This window comes from Spodoptera frugiperda, chromosome 18 (assembly GCF_023101765.2).
Source record: "Spodoptera frugiperda isolate SF20-4 chromosome 18, AGI-APGP_CSIRO_Sfru_2.0, whole genome shotgun sequence".
Classification (NCBI taxonomy): domain Eukaryota; kingdom Metazoa; phylum Arthropoda; class Insecta; order Lepidoptera; family Noctuidae; genus Spodoptera; species Spodoptera frugiperda.
In genome coordinates, this window is record NC_064229.1 from 2,194,187 (window position 1) to 2,214,953 (window position 20,767).

The 20,767-nt window shown below is 36.3% G+C and overlaps 4 protein-coding genes across 7 annotated transcripts in view; 1 reads left to right on the top strand and 3 right to left on the bottom strand.

Annotated features, from left to right (window-relative positions):
* Positions 1-3,461: 3,461 nt before the first annotated feature.
* On the bottom strand, positions 3,462-7,333 carry LOC118278229 (uncharacterized). Its single transcript, XM_035597356.2, has 3 exons — positions 7,007-7,333; positions 5,419-5,577; positions 3,462-5,095 (listed from the first exon to the last, which is right to left on the bottom strand). The coding sequence occupies exons 1-3, from the start codon at positions 7,086-7,088 to the stop codon at positions 4,866-4,868; spliced, it is 471 nt and encodes a 156-aa protein (XP_035453249.2). The 5' UTR covers positions 7,089-7,333; the 3' UTR covers positions 3,462-4,865.
* A 1,063-nt stretch (positions 7,334-8,396) lies between these two features.
* Positions 8,397-10,212, bottom strand: LOC118278211 (uncharacterized). Its single transcript, XM_035597329.2, has 2 exons — positions 9,659-10,212; positions 8,397-9,302 (listed from the first exon to the last, which is right to left on the bottom strand). The coding sequence occupies exons 1-2, from the start codon at positions 9,960-9,962 to the stop codon at positions 9,082-9,084; spliced, it is 525 nt and encodes a 174-aa protein (XP_035453222.2). The 5' UTR covers positions 9,963-10,212; the 3' UTR covers positions 8,397-9,081.
* Positions 10,213-10,480: 268 nt separating this feature from the next.
* On the top strand, positions 10,481-12,394 carry LOC118278090 (uncharacterized). Its single transcript, XM_035597158.2, has 3 exons — positions 10,481-10,681; positions 10,957-11,314; positions 12,009-12,394. The coding sequence occupies exons 1-3, from the start codon at positions 10,562-10,564 to the stop codon at positions 12,134-12,136; spliced, it is 606 nt and encodes a 201-aa protein (XP_035453051.2). The 5' UTR covers positions 10,481-10,561; the 3' UTR covers positions 12,137-12,394.
* A 167-nt stretch (positions 12,395-12,561) lies between these two features.
* Positions 12,562-20,767, bottom strand: part of LOC118277891 (ubiquitin carboxyl-terminal hydrolase 8) — a 37,336-nt gene continuing 29,130 nt past the window's right edge. For 3 of the 4 annotated variants that reach the window (XM_050700086.1, XM_050700087.1, XM_050700088.1), the window contains 6 exons: positions 19,390-19,520; positions 18,861-18,960; positions 18,287-18,526; positions 16,638-16,832; positions 15,866-16,206; positions 12,562-15,560 (listed from right to left, as the gene is read on the bottom strand). In XM_050700086.1, the coding sequence (XP_050556043.1) occupies positions 15,461-15,560; positions 15,866-16,206; positions 16,638-16,832; positions 18,287-18,526; positions 18,861-18,960; positions 19,390-19,520 (1,107 nt within the window). In that variant the 3' untranslated portion in view covers positions 12,562-15,460. The remainder of the gene's footprint in view (positions 15,561-15,865; positions 16,207-16,637; positions 16,833-18,286; positions 18,527-18,860; positions 18,961-19,389; positions 19,521-20,767) is intronic. The other variant, XM_035596895.2, reaches the window with a different exon arrangement.

The window sequence follows — 20,767 nt, forward strand, 5'->3', positions numbered from 1 at the left end:
ATAAGCCCATTAGCCAATTGCTTGCTTGGTTATTTCTGGTACATTCTGTATATTAAGTAACCATTATTTCATTTCTCAAGATTACTATTTATGTTAAATAGTTTTAGTTTTGGCTGTTAAATGCAAATATTAGTGAGAGTATTTATTCCGATAGTTTAAACATGTACTTATTAACCATTAACACGCAAGTTACCGGGTTAGAACCCTGTGTCGGGCAAAGTACAACGTTAGTACTTAAAAGTACTATTCCTACTGTATTTAATACGTAAAACGCGTAGTATAAAACTTTTCTTAAAAGTAGATAATAATGGTTTTTAATTAATACTAACAAATAAATAATATGCACATGCAATTTTAGAAATCTCATATATATCATGACATTTTTATTTATTTATCAATCTATCAATCGTTCAGGTTATTCTACGATTGATCAATCCAATAGGTTGAGTGATTGAAATTGTAATAATATGATTATTATATTTTCTTCTTATTTATTTTTTTTTCTAATTTTGTCTAACATACCAGTGTTTTAATTTGTTTTGACATTTTGAAAATGTTATTTATTTTGACTAATTTATTGTAACTAATAAGAAATGTAGATTTTAGGATTAAATCCAAGCTTACATCTTCATCAACAAAAAGAATATACAACAAAAGCATGGTTTCGAGTAAAATATTAATACTACTGTTTTTAACCTCGACGATTAATAACAACCTTTATGATTGATCAATCATTAAGGTATCCATGACCGTTTTTTTGCTCGTGAAGATGTAAACAAAAATGAACTTTAATGTTAAGCAGAAGAATTGCGTTTACCTTGCATTCTCTAGTGCACCTATTTAGACATTCCTGTAGGTTCTAGTTATATAAACTTATTGTAAAGATGGATCGTACCGAAACTAGCTGATCTTCAAACTTAGCACTTATGGGGTAGACAATAAAGTAGCTAGTAGAATGTACACTTAAATAATTGCTATAGAGTTTATATTACCAGTGATTTTTTGAGTATTTAAAATGGTTTTAATGGAAATCAATACTATGGTTCAATTCTTAAGACAAGCAAAGTCATTTTGCGTCAAATTCCATATTTTGAGTAAAGGCATCGAGTTTGGGATTCTTAATTGATTTAAAAAGTTAACAATAATCACTTATAATATAAAACCTTATAAAAATAATATTTTTGGTGCGATCCATCACCAGTTTAGTCGATAAGCATTGCCGTCCTTGTCTCACATAGTGTTGTGTGAAAGAGGTGGGATGAAGTATCGATATCGATAAAACTAAGACATGTAGTGATGTGTTAAGATGTTTGTGGCGTCTACTTACTAATACTGACATTTATTGGGGAATTTATTTATTTATCATTGTTAAATCATATTATTGCTATTCTATTTTATTGTTTGTTAAACTAGTTTAATTTTCATATATAAAAATTTGTTGCAAACATAAACTTCAAAACTCGAAAACAGCTGGACCAAAATCGATGATACGTACTTTTTGTTTGACATTGACGTGATTATTACTATACATATGTACTTATACTTTTATGCTAAAAGCTTGCATTATAAATGCTAAAATATTTTATTTATTTGTTACTTAGTTTTATTTTTTTTATAATGCAGTATTACAAACAATAATAGCTGACGTTACGTACTTAGATTTATTGTAGATTTCTTTTTAAAAAAACTTGCATTTATATACTTATAGTTATCAGTACTTAAAATACAGTTACATAGAGTAGTTATTAATACATGAACAAATAGAATTATGTTTCTCTGTTATTTATTTTTGTGTGCGTCTTATTTATTTAAATAAATATTTTTGTTTAAAAAATATATATTTTACAATTATGTACGTATGTATGTATTTTATCATGGAAGCTGAATAATTAATATCTAACTATTATAATAGCCATGAAGATCACTGTTATTCAAAAGTAAGCGCCCTACTTTTGAAACCAATCTCAATGCAATTTCAATTCAATGTACTTAATCTCAGTAATTATTCTTTAATGTCAAAATTATACAGCCCAATCGTAGCTGTCCTGTATGCTTCAGAATACCTTTACCTATAATGATGTAGGATTTTGAAACTGGCCTATAGCTAGTACTTTTTATAATTATTTTAATAGCTATTGCAATAATTGTCAGTGTTGGTAGCAGACCCCAGAGTGATTGTCAACAGTTGCCTTAATAGTATAGTGATAGCGATAGCTTACAACTTGTTCCTGTTTTGTAAAACTGCGCACTGAATACAGATATTGAAAAACTATTCGTTGTTTTATTTCTTACCATGGACCCACTACGTGATTAGCGCAGTGATTGACATCGGCGCGGCCAGGGTTACTTTTAGAGATTTGCATCAAAACCTATTTATTTGGGAATGTAAAACGAGCCACAATCCATTCACCCTCTGAATTTTGTTTATTATTTATCAAAAGTATATATAAAAGTATACTAAAGCCCCGTACCCCACTTGCCTATTGCGCTGCGTTGCTTCGTCCATGATATTTCATTTTCCTCAAGAAAAGCGTTACCTTACGCTACGTCCGAAGTATCAGGGCTTCAAAACATCGTAAAAGGCTTTTTGAAAAGTCACAAATGTTCGATAAAAAACACAATTTAATGAAAAAACAGTTTAAAACATGTAAAACGATTTATTTCCAACACCATTCCATACAAAAAATAACACTACAACTGAGATAATTGAAAACAAATTCAAAATATTTGCATCAAACTTAATTTACTTACTAAAATATTCTAAATAATATATTATTGTCTCTTTGGGTAAAACATTAACAATATAAATACGTAACTAAAAGCCTGTCTTATATTGTCTGATTAAGTTTCTGTTAGTAAAACTGACGGAGATATCAATCTGAAAGTTAATAGTGAACATTTTATTTATTACAAATAGACCAGGAAGGACCCTTTTGAACGTCAAAGCAAATAATAACATTAAAAATGTCTGTCTGTCAAAATCACATTCACAATGCAATTCTTGGTTACATTGTTTCTATTGCTTCAACTATGTTATAACTAGGATAACTAGCGAACTTAAAGTATGGAATCCCAGCGATCTCTTATAAACGTGATCCGTTCAACTGGGATCTCAAACTCTGCCTGCCGCGCGTGGAGCTTGAGAAAACCCGGTATTTTGTAGAGAAGGCTCATAGTCCAGTAGAAGACTTTCACGGACTATATATAGATAATGATGTCGAAATATGTGTAATTTAAGCTAACAGTAACTTTAATCAGACATTTTTAAACAGGCGTTTAGTATTAAATTCGGATTTGCTGTTAGTTACATAAATTAATATATTCCAGAAGAACTTTATAACAATTCTGATATGTGTCTGTGTACAGTATAGTATAAGTATGCATTAGTGTAAACATTCGTTGGTGAACCTAATAAATAAATAAATAAATAAATTGAGCATGATAACAGGCACTTTAATATGAAGGCCCCAATGGACAAATAGAATATTTGCTAATAACAATCCGTTATATTTTTATAATAACTATAGTGAGACATACTAAATTAACTAAATATCATTTGAAACTAGTAGAGCTTTTCTCCATTAACAATACCTGAGTAAACCGTGATTTTTAGTTAACAAATCGTTAGTTTATTAATTAATTGGACTTTTATGCGTCATAGGCGCCATTTTGGCGGTGCAAATCTTAGGTCCTCATTTTTTATTTATAGGTACAAGAGCATAGTACTTTTTATAATAAATAAGTAGTAATAATATATTAGTGTATTAAAGATATCACAAAGGTGCAAATTACTATCAAATTCTTAACATTAAGAGGACGGCCATTTTAGGAGTAATCCACAGTTATCAGAAATGTTTCAATAATATCACTGTTTTTAGTGTAGCTCACGGTTGGCGGCTTTAGTTACAAGTAATAAAACCGCCACCGATGCATTAGTACCAGAGGCATCACAAGCGCTTTGCAGAGTTAATTAAACTATGTATTGAGCATTTTAATTAATACAATATATAGGAACATATATATTTATTATGCCTAATATGTATTTTTTATTATCTACGCTATTGTATGTGAAAACGATGTCAGGTGACGTCACACGTGCTAATTTAATTTCTTTTCAGATAAAGAAATATGTAAAACTAATACCTGATAAGTTTATCATGCCTAATATACATATATCTTTATAGTCCTTGGTAGTACAATTATTACATTTTGAATACATACAAGTTTATAATGATTCTACATACATATATTATAATGACGGCGATTTCTTCGTTGGTCAACAACTAAGAGATACTTTGATTCAGTTTTTTTACTTTTAAAAACATATACCAAATTATTAGAAGAAATATTATCAATAATATTTTAAGAAGTTCGAGCACTTTTCAGTTTGTCTACATTCTAAGAGTCTTCTTCAATATCCCATTTAAATAAAATAACCTTTGAATAGTTTCAAATAGATTGGAATTTTCTAAAACAATCAGATTATTTGTCTCCATTAAGGCTATGTTTATCACATTAATTCCTGCCTAAAGTAACTAAAGGGGTCACAAGTATCGAACTATCGCTAAGCCCCTTCACACTTGAATCCAAAGCGTAGAGTCATAGCAATCTAGACGCTTTTGAAGCTCACTAGCATTGTCAGATAAGTTAGGTGCACATTCCTAAATTGTGAATTTGTATTTTTAAATATGCTGACTAGTTTATATATTTACGTGCTCGTTTACCTTACCACGACGCAGGTGCATACAATATGCTTAAAATACAAAAAAAGGGCTCACCCCTTATTATGAATATGCATCCTGCATTTGTACAGACATAGTTCGTTCAAGGAACAACGCACCAAAACTGTAAACTTGTCGATACATTCAGTGATGGTAAGCAATACTGGATGTAACTTGTGTGCTTAGCTTGTCGGCAATGAACTCTACGATGGTGAAGACCAGCTCCCGTCTGCTCTCCATGCAGCGCATGAGGATTCTGAACGCGTTCATGTAGTCCCCAGCATCCAGCCTCCGGAGGTAGTTGAATACTATGAATAGCAGCTCGTTCAGCTGTTCCTTCACTGTCTCCCATATTTGTCTTAGTGAGACCATGGCTGTAATGCAATAATTAACTTAAAATTAGTTTCATATTTTGGTTCAGTCAGACTGTTGGCTAAATTAATTAAAGTGGGATTGGTATAAAAAGAAAAGTTTTAAGATGAAGGGCAATTTGATCCTTGGCTTGAGGCAGGTATCATATTATAATTTTTTTATTTATCTTCCTGTTTCATGTATCCCAAGGCATATACTAATTAATAAGTAAACAACTTTCTATCTTATGCCATTCATAATTGTTATGTTATCATTGTGTTTTGAAAAACATCAACCAAAATTGTTGATCAAATAAATCTAAATGTTAAAACCACCAGTAACTCACTTGATACTCCATATCCTGTTGCTCCTCCGATGCCCGCTCCGAGCGCAGCCCCGAGTCTACCTCCAGCATACCCGCCCACCACGCCGCCAGCGACTGCCATCACCGTCGTCAACAGCGCCGCGTTGCCATCCCATACTATACGTATCTCGAATGCATCCGCTGAAATATTAATATTCATTTCTTAAAACTACATGGTACAAAGAGGTTTATAATGTAACTAGCTAGTAGCTACTATTGGTCGTGGCGTGATGTTATATAGCCTACAACTCTCCTCGATAATTGGTCCACCCGAATAACATGTGTGCATTTAAACAAACTCTTCAGTTTTATAGATTAGTGCATTAAAATTTAGATATGTAATTGTTTAGTGGCATTGAGTGCTGTAATGTGCACCTTTGCCTACCCCTTGAAGAAATAAAGCCTCTGCATAACCTTTCAGAGTTTAAAAGACGTTATATTATTTTATTCCTTTGTTTTATACCCCAAACAAAATGTTTGTGATGTACCAACTGATATCACTCAAACATACAATCACAGGAAATCTATTTTTGTATTGTGATCCAAAAGAAACTGACTGAATAATTGCAAACATTTATGTACAGATTGCTAACAAAGAACTGCATAACATTATTAAAGTAGGCGCTGGCAATAGGTCAAAGTTAACGTCAAAGCATTTATTCATACTAAAACATAAATAGGTACTTTTAAAATGTCAATGTTATATTCACAATGTATAATTAAGTTACTGATAACTTTTATGTTAAAACATTTGAGTTACTTAACAAACAATCTGCTATTATTTATTTTTCATAAGCTGGCCTGGCAAACTTCATACTGCCTCAATAACTTTTTTAAAACCTTTTAAACCTTCCCTGGACTTCCACAAATAATTCATGAGCAAAATTTGCCAAATCAGTCCAGCTGTCCTCAACTTTTAGTGAGACTAACAAACAGCAATTGATTTTTATATTATAGATATAGATAAAGTATTATAAGGTACACATACAATTTATTTCCAAAACATTTAAGCCATAGTAGACTAGAGCGCAAATCTGGCTGAGACACAATGTTCTATTGTGTCTCATATACCCGAAGACCAGAGGTTAAGTAGGTTTTTATTCTGTGTTGTGGGTATGCTTACTCGCAGACCCAGAATAGCAAGTAATCTGTTTCTAGTATGTTTTAATTACACATTTCTTATCTGTTTATTTATTAAAACATTGAGGACTTCATGTTCAATGTAAATGGTTGTAACCGCAACTTAGTGGTAAAATTTTTCCAACTGATAATAAAATACTTTACCGAGGTCAGGAAGACATGGTAAGGGTAAACTTAATAAGTATCTAACATTGTTGTCACAATTCTCTGTAACATATTTTTGATAACCAAAGGTCAATGTTCATTTTATTATGTACCTCTTTTGAGTTATTTAATATTCCAAACATTTATGTACCTCTTTAAACGTTACCATACATAATTTGTTTTACATTGGTAGCTACTTCTTTAAATGACGTACTCTGTTGATCCTTAACCTTTGGTAAACAGTATGTATTAATAATATTATAAAAAACATTAATGATTTACTCACAAATTTGTAGCAGAATTTGTTCTATCCAAACTCGGTTAAATCTCACTTGGCGGCCGTCGAAATTTTGCACTTGCATGTCCATTTTATTTATTTTGATATTATATCTGCGTACACTGGTTAGTTTTGCTGAATGAATTATTCAGACGGACCAAAATATAACTTTTGGCAAGTAAACAAAAATATTCTAATTTCTATCCAAACGTCACTTGTATTTTGACGTAAATGGAATTTAAAAAATAATGTCGCAACGTTCCGTTCTTGCTCAATACATTCGCGACGTTTCAGATGTTCTTTACGGCTGGACTGCCACGTTTCTACTGAAAAACCTTGTGCAAAACAATCGAAAAATCTTATTGCAAAAACGGGGTATGTCCCCTTTTTTTATTTTATCTAGATAGGTATAGCTACAGATATTTATCTTCTCCAATCTGAATCTGACCATTTTGTTAATTAAATGTTCAACTTTATTTCAATTACATAAAGTTGAAAATCGAATAAAGAAATTTGACAGAACGGAGTAGGTTGATCTGCTGGCTGTCTGTACATAATTTAAACCATCTATGGGAATCCCCAGTGAGTTTCTGACCTTTAAAATTCTGATAAAAATACTTTTTCATGTAACAATTCATATCTTCACTTCACATCACAATTGATTAGGGATAAAATCATTTAGAAACACTGTTTTATTATATTTAGGTAATGTAATAATATGCGTAGAGCCTACTTTAAAATACATACATTATATTATTATAATAAGCATTCGTTTTTATTATATTTAGGTAATGTAATAATATGCGTAGAGCCTACTTACTATATTATAATAGGTATTCACGTTATCGATATCTAAATCTTTTTATCGGTAATTAAGTAGGTAAATTAGGATACGTGAAAAAGACCGTGATATTCGAGACGTGGGTAGACAGAAAATGAGATGAATGGATATGATACCGTGATAAAGTTGGAAAAACTATAAGGGCAAGGGGACCAGGGACAAGAATTTAATCCTTTCCTTTTTTTGAAGAGCGGAAATCAGTCAAATAATTTCTTCCGCCTTGGGCGTGGCGAGAGGGAGTGTCAGACTCCTATTGACTAAAAACTACCCTGTTCCTACTCTTGTTTTTTGTGCCGGAGCCCCGGTAACCCGGCTAAGTAGGCCGCAGGTCCGGGATTTGAGAGATCCTACTCTTACATCACCCTGCCTGGCCATCTCAGGTCTACAGAGGTTGGCATTGGCAACTATACATGTCACCAAAGAGGAGAATATAAAGTAATAAAAAATTATAGAAACAAATAATCAAACACAAAATAGGTACTCTACAAATAGGAAATTAAACCCACTCCCATGGGTATTATCTGTTCCGTGGCACTTATATTATCTATTAAATAAAACTTATTGTAAAGTAAAAAGATATTTATTGATATACACTTTATTCATTCTTTATTAAAACAGTACAAACAAACCACATATAGATTTTACAATACATGACAGCAATATAAAAAGTTATACTCTAAACTAAAATAGCTTACTAACTAAAACTAATTACTAAAATATTAATATTATGCTACAATATCAATGACAAAAAATATTTTTATACAAGACAAGATAAATAACATGATACCATGCACACAAAATTTCATAGAGATTGTCTGGAAAAACCTAAAATATTTTTTAAATCTTCAGTTTTCCATTATACCATATTTAAAAAGCCCTCATAAAATATGACTATCTTCATGATCAACATGAAAATAAAACTAATTTAATATTGATTTGGTCAAGATTATCACAATGTCATACAGCACCAAAATATTTTAAAAAATGGTCAACATTTCACATAAAATACTCTGTCTTCATTAATGAACATTAATTTAAGCTCTAATTTAAAATACATATCACATTTAATTTATTGTCAAATCAGTTTGATAATTTAAGTATCATTTGCATTAGATGTCACAGTTAATTTGTTATCCTCGTTACAATCAAGCATTCACCGGTGACCGCTCATAAGTATTGCGGCATTCACTCAAACTCCAAGCGGTCTCAATTTTTTTTTTTGTAATTAATAAAATTACTATTATTATGCAGCAGTGATGCTAGACAAAATCTTCTTTCCTAAGATGCCAGAAGCTGTTTCAAGAATGAGCATAGCCAGTTGTGTCTTATCCCCTTGTTGTGTAAGGAACATTGCAGCGCGCTTGTAGTCGTCCAAACCCAGTCCAGCTAAGTAGTCATACACCATTTCAAACAAGTCTGATAGCTTATCCTTAATATCTTGCCAAATGCTCCTCATAGAAACAGCTGAAACAAAGACATTTTTTTAAGAAGGTAGTTAAAGAATTAGTGGAACTTAGGTTGAAGAAAAATTTGTAAAATTACATCATTTATTGATTACATCACTATTGACCCAAAAAGGATTTGATGGTTACAAGCTAGGTAGCTAGCAAGCCATTTGCATGATATAATTGGATGTTGGAAATTAGCACTGAATGGCTCAGTATATACCTATATTATTTTTGTATATGACTGTAAATATTGGAAATATGCTATTACTTTCAAATGTTAAAGATGTTGATTAAATAGTAAATAAACAAGATATTTTTAGAAAAGAAAATGAGGAGGATCGAATCTTGCGCACTTCTTGTCTAATAACTTACCGACTATCCCAAGACCGCACGCGCCGCCCACAGCACCACCAACAGCTGCTCCAATTCTACCGCCATAATGGCGACCAATCAGTCCTCCAGCGATGGCCAAGCCAGTGGTCACCAGGAATGCTCCCTTGGTCCTCTCATCGCTCATAATAACGCGGAAATCGAAATTGTCGCTAATTGATAATATCACATTTTCGATACTTGCGGGGTCGAAGGGTAAGGCGGCACTCCCGCCACCACAGCCGCCTCCTCGAGTACACACTTGCTCATACTCATTGTCCGACTCTGATTCCGAGTAGAAAGCCATTGTTTACTATCTTGTTCTATTTATAGCTTCGGACAACAACAGATTTCTATAAGATTCGCGAAAAACTTGTAGTATTGTGTACGCGACTACAACGCGGCGGCGAACGCAACAAGTCTCAACAAGACTGGTCAAACACCCACTGCCTGCAGTGATTAGTAATCGCCTGGCCGCGCCTGACCGCGAATTTTATTTTATATTTGACTTCAAAAACTAATTCTGGTGTCGGTATTTGTGGAACTTTTAGACCAGAGACACGAAGGGCATTCACATTGTTTATGGCTATCTATGTAGATTATTTAATTTTTATTAATATCCAGTTGTTTGGTTTCGTAAAATACAAAAGACATAATCAGAATGTTAAAATAAGAAAACACATTGGGGGAAAGGGATTTAGAAATGACTAAAATTCGAAATTTCCTTTCAATCATTATTTCAGTCTTTGACTGTAACTCTATAAGTCTACGCCTCTCTAATCTCTACAACTGTCACTGTCAATGTCATCATATGTCAATAAATAAACATAATTTCCATTTTAGGTGTACTCGCATTTTGGTAAATAAATAAAAGTCTATGCAGGCTGCAAATTCTTCAGAATCAATATGCACAGAATAAGTACGCGCTTAAGTCAGAAAATAGCCGAAGAAGCACAGCTTCTTGCGGAAGAAAAATGGATTATTGACGCATTGAGAAAACTTAAACAGCAACGAAATGGTTTACAGGTTTGTAAATAAACAAAATTAAGTAGTTTATATATTCAATTCGGAGTAATACAGCGCATGCAGAGTATTCATCATAAATGATGCTTTTATAAGCTTAGCCTTTTCATTAAATCTATCATGGTTATGTCTTATTTTTGTAATAACTACCGTGAGAATAACTACTTTAAAAATCTCGGTTTACTCACGTACAATAATGGAGAAAAACTCTAGTCGCGCCTACTCTTGTATTGCTTTTTTTAAAGTGTATCATAACAATATAAATTGTATGTTTTCAGATTGAAAAGCTACATTTAGAAAATCTAAGAGCATCTGTTCTGAACGAGGAACTGAAGAACAGCTTATCATCAGCACCAAGCGGTGTTGTTACTGCAATACCTACTGCTATTACACCCACTAGTGTTACTGCAACACTACCGAATACAAACATTACTATAATACCAATTAATGTTACCACCAAAGATAATAGTAATAAGAGTAGTAAGCCTACAACTTCCAAGTCTCCTGAGCTGTCTCTACCTGATGAACCGAGCATCCCTGTGACTTCATCTCAGTTTGATGTGCCTCTCAGCAACATTGATGATGAAATCTGCAATACTGAAAAACTTAATTTGTCCGTCACAGACTCTGTGTTTGGTAAGTGTTGCCGCTGTAAATTAATTACAGGAAAGGATCCTTGATATTGTAGTCCTCAACAATATTTTTCTTTATATGTGCTTATACTGACAAAAGTAATAATCACAGTAAAAATATACATATTAATCTATTAATTAACTATTATCCATTACATTGCAATAATTTTCTAAATATCTAATGCATGAAGACTAATGACTGTTGATAATGCTAGAGGTGTGTAAGAATCATAGCAATTGGTGTTCTATTGTCTTTACCTACCCCTATGGGAGACAGGTGGTTGCATATGTATGTAATTTTCAAATTATAGTACGACCAATGATAAAAGATACCTTTTTCTTGTGATTATTGTTACATTTTTAGCAATGATATTTGAAATTTATACTATAACTAGCGGACCCGACAAACGTTGTCCTGTCTACACGTCTTTAGTTTGAAAATTTGTCGGATCCGATGTAAAACATTCCAAAATCAACAACTACTAATAAATTAAAAAATAATTAAAAAAACATTGTTCAGCAGACAAAATTTTGAATCTAAACCATTCTCAGATCCCCTTGAACACACTCAAAAAATTTCATCATAATCGGTCCAGTCGTTTAAAAGGAGTTCAGTGACATACACACTTACAGAAGAATTATATATATAAAGATAATACTGCAAGTAAAGTTAATGTAACATAACATTTAAATTCCAGCAAATAGAAATATGAATCGGTCAGATATGGAAGAAGATGAAGAAGACTTGGATAATGGGCTAGAAGATGATGAGGACATGGAGAACTGTTTGATAGAAATGAACATGTTGATGCAATCCAAACAATGAGGAGCTCGCTAGGATGAGACTCACATCATATCACATGGCAGAGGAGCATCAGAGACCTCTTCTCAAATAGAGAAGAAATGAGCAAGCACAGTGCTTGCTCAAAGCAGATTGGCTACTATGAATAAGATTTTGCAGCTGGAAAGCAAATAATAAATATTTCAATTAATGGCTAAACCATACTTACCTTCTGTAAAAATAATAAGCTAGGTAAAAATATTTGATTTGTGATATTAGTAATTACATAATGTTAAGACTATATTCAAGATGTTATTATTTCAAACCCGTCGGCGGTATTTTCGAACCGATACGACCTTTAAACGTTCAAGAAAAAAAAGATTTCCTTTTTATAAGGCGGGCAACACACCTGTGACTCCTCTACTCCTCTCGACATAGTATACTTACAGAAAAAATAAAAAGAAATAATGTATATTAACAAAGAATTTAATAAAGTTTGTCTTACATATATTTTACATACAATAAACCATTAATGTATGCTATATACAAATGTTCATACAACAGTTATAACAAAAATTGTTTTTCGAGACCAAATCGTAATGTTTTTATGGAAATCATTGCAAATGGCACATGTCCGAGATGGGGGAAGAATTTAGTTAATGAGACAGATCCCAGCAAACTGCTGCGAATCTAAATTAAGAGTGTACACATTATGAGTTCAAAAACCTAGTGAGACCTAGTACCTTTACATATTTTGGAAATACAAGCTCTCAAAAGCAATTGTGGTACCTTTTATAGCATGTAAGTTATATTGAGATCTATAGTTACATAAATAGGGATGATGAATTAATATTCTATAAAGTCCTGCTAGATTTATCAAAAATATTAGACATGTATTTTTCAATTTTCATGAAGACGTACTGGTTATAAAATATATCATTGCGTCTTTGTAGACAACAACTATGTATCTGAGGGCCGATTTTTTCAACGCTACATAACTTTATCGGAAGAATACTTTTATTTTGAGTTTATCTATACAAAAGCTGCCAGACGTCAATCTAGACTAATAAATAAAATTAGAGTGTCTGTTTGTAATATTGAAATAACCGCTTTTGATTACTGCATAGGTACATATAAATATACATACGATACACACACCAAAATATCATGTTTTGTTTGTCTGTCTGTTTGTTCCGGCGAATCTCTAGAATGGTTGGACCGATTTTGATGGGACTTTTGGGGGTACGAACGACGACGAACGGATAGGTACTTAGGTAGCTGATGTAAAGAAGTAGAAAGGAAGTCGCAGGCAACATCTGGTTATGTGGATTGAAAATTCGGCCCTAATGTTCATTAATTATTTGACTGATAGCACTAAATATGTCGTCACCATCCCTATTGTGATGTCATTATTCATAATGCGTACACTGGCTATTAATTAATGAAATCTGGTGAATTAGCGAAACAAACTAAATCGGTACAAGTAAATTCAAGTAGTTACATACATAGTGGGTAAGAGTACATCGATTATAATAGTCAATCGTACTCTGTATCCGAAGGGTAGGCAGAGCTTTACAAATTCCCTATTTTATTTATATTGACTGTTTAAATGACTAACTTTATACCAAATTACTTTATCCAAGTGATGATCCAATGCCGAAATTATAAACGAATAAGTAAGGCGTTCATAGAATGCTGTGTAGGCAGAAATACATTACAAGCGACGTGACTCTATAAACATGTATGTCTCGAACCGTAGCGAATGTATGACACCGATATGCTTCGGACGCGACACGACACGTCACGCCGCAGCAATGTACTCCTGCCTTAACAGCGACCTTAGATCATCATATTGTCAGTAATAAATTGTCTTAATAATTAAATTGGCGTAAATTCGACAGCTGTCTCGTCCTTGGATTAGATATATGTACATACAAACGCTATATAATGTATATAAAATGTCCATATTGACTCGAGTTACCAAATTGCTAAGTCACCAGTTACAGAGAAACAAGCGGTCATGACACGTGCAATACAAACATGGAATACATCTAGGTACAATACCAATCATGTTCAGTCTTTCATTCATAAACATTAAGTGTTCATTCACGAATATCATTCATACTCTGACGACATTTTAATGTCAGTGTCCTCATGTACAGTCGCCTACTGTCGCCTACTACACTAGTGCTGGCTCCCTGCCCGGCGTGGACTGTACAAGGTACGTGCGCCGCATCACACGTTGCAGTCGTTGCTAACTGAACAGCAACGACAACACAACTTGACCGGACTGAAGTATGCTACAAACACATTGCGTCTAACTTCAGAGCGATCAAGCTATATTGCCATTTATATAAAAGACGAAAAAAAGTTAAAGAAGACACTATAAAGCAACTTTGTCGCTCCATAGTTGAAATTGAAGAATAGTAAAAAAATACAACTGCAACATTAAGAATAAAAGAAACTAAAAATATTACAATAAATTAATGAAATATTACCTCTATGTCATCGTAACATGGAAAGCTATTTGTACAAGGCGTAGTTTATACATCAATCATATTACAACTATAAGCTTTAGTTCGAGGTAAGTGCACGTTGTGTAGCAGACTTTACCTTTGTCTCACTCGCACGCTTGTTTTTCTATAGGTGTAAGAGTGAGATAGAGGTATGGTTCGCAGTGTGCCACGTAACGTGTAGTTACCTCGGTCACTATCTCGCTACCTCCGCACCAATCACATTGCACATACTGACTATACATACATGGTGTTACCTTATCTAACATTATTCAAATCTTGCCCGGAGGTGTTGAAACAGATCTTTAGTGGTTTTTCATAAAAACCATGTGATATATTGCATACATATTTATGTCAAGGCCCCAATTCTAGGAACATAAAAAAGCTTTAGTTTGTATTCACAGAATTGGTACCTGTTCAACTAACATTTTAAGGTTATTTGTAAATTTTATATTGTAGATTAAATATTTAAATAAATATATAAATACTTGCTATAGGATTACTGAGTGAGAATCCACTGTAAACGAGTCGTATTGTAAAAATACTTTACCAACCATACTTGAGTGAATTATGCGCTAATCAAACGCCTTAATTATAAATTTAATCGAGATAGATTCAGCCGAGAGTTGTGTGGACCGCTCGCAGTGGATTCTGACTGAATCGTTGCATCATCGTAATGTAAGAGTCCCATTGTCTTTTGTAAGATGTCGGCCGAGTACTGGCACTAGTATACAGTACTACACGCGGGCCACGAGCGCGGCTAGGGCGCGGGCGGGGGCGGCGGGGGCGCGGGCGCGGACGGCGCGGACGCCGGGGGCGCGGTGTCGGGGTGCTTGCGCTTGTGGCGCGGCGCGGATCACGAGGCGCGCGTGGAGTAGAACAGGATGTACGCCGCGCTCGACTTCACCTCGCTCGGCGGGATCTCCGTCACCACGTGGTCGTCGTACTTGTACCATCTGGAAACATACCAACCACTATGCTTACATGCTCACTACTATAAATATCACCTATTTTAGTAATGATATAAGAGATCCTGTATCTTTACGTTCGTCTATCTTGCTATAATTTATTGCTAAGGGCACTAGTGGGCGTTAAAGTCTCTATCTAGATTAAACATTCATCGCCTGAGCTGACATTTAGTAAGCAGAAAAAAATTAAAGATCATATACAATCAAAGACAAAATTCATCGTTTTTTCAAACACTATTAACATGAGCAGTATAGTTTGTTCAAGGACAAAAATACAGAAATGCGTCACTCACTTGCCGTAGACACTACTCTTGCAGTAGGCGGTGTAGTGTCCGCCCTCCATGGACCCGTAGTGGTTGGACACGGCGTACAGGTTGTACGCGTGGGGCCCGCCGCAGTGCGCGAAGTGTCGCATGTCGAGCTCCTCCAGCGGGAAGTCGATGTACGTCTGCTTCTTGCGGTACGCGTTGCACATGTACTCCTTGGGGTCCACGTAGAACCGCTTGAAGTGGATGACGAGTACGGGCGGTAACCGCGATATGTCCAGCTTCTTCAGCGCGTCTCGCTTCTCTTTACAGTTGGGACAGTTCCAACCTGGTATCGTCTCGTCGTTCAGGTATAGTTTTAGGCAATCCTGTGGTAGAGTTTATACAAATAAGAATTTTAATATTTCTTTAATGGTTATCGACTCTGAAAAGAAATACTGAAACAAGCTTTGAGGCCTTGTTCCTTTTGTAAGGTAAATAAAATGAAAACTGTCTCTTTGGACTTATAATAGTACGTACAAATTTTAAAATGTATGTTAGTATACTAAAACTCTAACAAGTATTCCTTAAGCATTATCCTATTAGTCAGGACTACTGCGAGTTAATTTGCCCCCAGGATTGCTAGTGTACCGAGATATTACTTGTCCTGTAAACTAATTGCGGATGTAGTCCTCGGGTATTAATTTTTTATAACTAAAGAAGACCTCACAATATATTGACTCCAGTTACTGAGCAGAAAATTGGGCTCTACATAAGCAACAAATAAAAGATGATCATAATAAGTCATTGGTCTACTCACACTGAGTGAGCAGCGGTTGGCGTTGGCGGGCAGTTCGAGCGAGAGGTTGGAGAAGGACTCGTACGTGACGCTCTGCTTGCCGCAGACCGTGCAGCGGACCGTGGACTTGATCTGCCCGTAGAACAGCCGCAGGATCAGGCTCTCCTTCGACTTCGTGTACTCGTGCCACGCCTTCTCCGAGGGGGGCAGGGTGTCCTGCAACACATGGATGTTCTTTAGCTTTATCATTGGATGTATGGACAAATTCTGTCAAGAATCTTGGCAAATAGCAAATGCAACTGCAACTAGGCTACTTAATAATTAATTCATACACATACACATAGACTAACTTAAAACCGTGGGGTAGCTTAGCACAGCCTTACTGTCTTCCTGATTAGAAACGGACCCCAATCAACATCTCTCTGGAGCTACTAAGTATTACTGAGTATAGTTCAAATAGTGAGGTCAATTTATACACATAGTGGTCGAAGGTCCGGAGCTGCGGACTACCTAGCGGGTTACCGGAGCTCCGGTTCCAAAAGCAGGAGTAAGAACGGGGTGGTTTTTAGTCAGTAAGAGTTTGACACTCCCTGTCGCTTCGCCTAAGGCCGGAAAAGTCATTGGATGATTCCCCCCCCCACCATAAAAATAAGTGGTCGAAGGTTTAAGGGTTTTCAGACGTTTGTCACAATCATAATTGTCATATGTGGAGATTATGGCAAACCTTAACCCTTAACCTTATGTAGAGGAGCCCTATAGTCCATGAGTGGAGTGTGACTGACCTTGTGTTGCGGCACGTTGATGGAGAACTGCAGGTCGAGGTGCAGCCAGTCCATGAGGATGGTGAGGAACTCGTGCGAGTCCCTATAGTCCATGAGTGGAGTGTGACTGACCTTGTGTTGCGGCACGTTGATGGAGAACTGCAGGTCGAGGTGCAGCCAGTCCATGAGGATGGTGAGGAACTCGTGCGAGTCCCTATAGTCCATGAGTGGAGTGTGACTGACCTTGTGTTGCGGCACGTTGATGGAGAACTGCAGGTCGAGGTGCAGCCAGTCCATGAGGATGGTGAGGAACTCGTGCGAGTCCCTATAGTCCATGAGTGGAGTGTGACTGACCTTGTGTTGCGGCACGTTGATGGAGAACTGCAGGTCGAGGTGCAGCCAGTCCATGAGGATGGTGAGGAACTCGTGCGAGTCCCTATAGTCCATGAGTGGAGTGTGACTGACCTTGTGTTGCGGCACGTTGATGGAGAACTGCAGGTCGAGGTGCAGCCAGTCCATGAGGATGGTGAGGAACTCGTGCGAGTCCCTATAGTCCATGAGTGGAGTGTGACTGACCTTGTGTTGCGGCACGTTGATGGAGAACTGCAGGTCGAGGTGCAGCCAGTCCATGAGGATGGTGAGGAACTCGTGCGAGTCCCTATAGTCCATGAGTGGAGTGTGACTGACCTTGTGTTGCGGCACGTTGATGGAGAACTGCAGGTCGAGGTGCAGCCAGTCCATGAGGATGGTGAGGAACTCGTGCGAGTCCCTATAGTCCATGAGTGGAGTGTGACTGACCTTGTGTTGCGGCACGTTGATGGAGAACTGCAGGTCGAGGTGCAGCCAGTCCATGAGGATGGTGAGGAACTCGTGCGAGTCCCTATAGTCCATGAGTGGAGTGTGACTGACCTTGTGTTGCGGCACGTTGATGGAGAACTGCAGGTCGAGGTGCAGCCAGTCCATGAGGATGGTGAGGAACTCGTGCGAGTCCCTATAGTCCATGAGTGGAGTGTGACTGACCTTGTGTTGCGGCACGTTGATGGAGAACTGCAGGTCGAGGTGCAGCCAGTCCATGAGGATGGTGAGGAACTCGTGCGAGTCCTGTTGCTCACAGCCGCGGAACGCGCGCTGGTGCTTGCCCACCTCGTTCTGGAGAACATCAACAACAAAATAATCTCAAATGACACATCTATGAGTTGGTTTTGAAGGCAAATTATCGTTTGGAACATTGTTTATCAGTTAGGTACATTGTTCATCAGAAAGACGAAAGTCAAGATTACATGACTAATGTGTGGCTGCGTGTAATCTGATTGGTGGAAGATGAAAAAAATCAGCACTGCTCAGTGATCGACCATTCTGACACAATTGTAATAGCAGACTAAGGCTCCAGACCGCAAAGAATGGCGTCATAAGAGATTGACGTGTAGAAAAGTTAGATTGTAACCTATTTGCAAAAATAAATATTATGGTAAGTGCTACGTACCCGTAGGTCCCTGGTGGCGATGAACCGGTACTGTCCGGACCACAGCGCGCGCACCACCGCCGCCAGCTCCTCCGCTATCGCGCCGCGAGTGCTGTGGGACCTGCCACATACAATATTTCTTGTGTTCATTCCCAAGAGATAATAATTCGATGGTTGAAAGGCTAAATGATCTAAGCGACATTTTTTTTGCGACATTAATTTATAGATATACACTTTCGGAATAACCGATTTTTTCTCCGTGGTGTATATCGCAAAAACTCTTAGATAAATTAGCCTCTCAACAGTCGATATAAAAATGACTGGATCATGGCAGAACAATTTTTAGGATACACTTTCATAGATCCAATCTTACAGACAATAATCAAAGAACAATGCACACTGGGATAAACCTGGGGCCTTAGTCTACTGGAAGGACGGAGCTATGTAGGTTGTATAGCTCCGTCCCTCTTGCGCTGCTCAGTGATCGACCATTCTGACACAATTGTAATAGCAGACTAAGGCCCCTGTTAAGTACCAGGTGTGTACCAACCTGTTGACATGTTCCAGATACTGTCCGTTGCAGAAGTAGGTGACGAGGATGGCGGTGTTGTTGAGGCACTGGATGATGGAGTTCATGTAGCACGTGTTGCCCAGGTTCTTCAGGCCTGTCAGTCCTCGACCCTGGACATGCAGACATGTTTATATTAACTTTCCTACAAATACAGAAGTGGTGGAGACCACGCCTAGTTAAACATAGCGTACGACTGCTTCGTCGCTAGGGATCACGAACAAATTTGAAGCGGGTTCGATACATACCTTTGATTGTTTTCTGAATTTTTAGTATAAGTACCTCAGTGGCCTTAAAAGTTTTCCTTTGTCTATTCCATGTTATCAAAAATTATACATACTGGAAAATTTTAAGCAAAAAAGTTTTAAATTAAATTGCACAAAAAACACCCTTATTACAATTGTGTAGAAAATATCAGATCGTAATTAAGTCCTCAAAAACTGTATCACTAAAGTCAACGTTAAAAAAAACCGCCGTAAAAACTAAACGAATAATAGAAACCGTCCAATCAAAAACAATTACAGAAAGTCTGAAACCAACCCTCAATTGCTTGCTAACTTAGTATAGAAATAAAGGTACATTTGCGACCAGCGGCGGCCGATGGTTATCGCCCCGTAAGGTCACAGGTCGAGTCCCAAGGGCAAGTTCACGGCGAACCGACCCCTTGCAAGTGTTTTAAGTTACAAGGGGGTGGGTAGTACCCCCTACGGACGTGACAGGTTAATTGCATCAAGTCCGTGAATAATTTACTGAGGACGCTGCAGTTTCTTCATTAAAATTATGTTACATTTTGTTATTGTTTGTTTTTTTTCAGTTTTGTTTGTTTTTGGTATCGGTTTAATAAAGGAAAGTAGGGTGATGTTTATTCCATGTCAAGTTAAAATTTGCAATGCAAAAGGTGTTTGCTATTTTTGTTTTATTGCGATTATCTATCTGAATGTATTTTCAATCGCTATTTCTTATTTTTTTTATTATTGTAAATAGCCGATTATTTACTGGAACTTGCACTAAGACCTTGCAAGTTTAAGTAAAGGACAATCATGATACATCACCACAAAAATGAAAGGTAACAATAACAAGAGTACATGATGCAAAGCATATGATATTTATAGCAAATGCACTTCATGATCCCTTAATTAAGTACTTGGAGAAAGACTTTCTTCTGACTGTAAAAGAAACCTTTCTTATTGAAGTTTAAAGTGATATAACTTACTCGTTTGAAGAGCCAGACGATGTGGTTCTGTGAGTACTTGAGCCGGACTTTGACTTTGAGCACCATATTCGCGGTGTCTAGCGGTATGCATCGCCGCTCGTACCGAAGTATCTTGAATGTACTCCTGCACTGGGTGACCGCTATCGC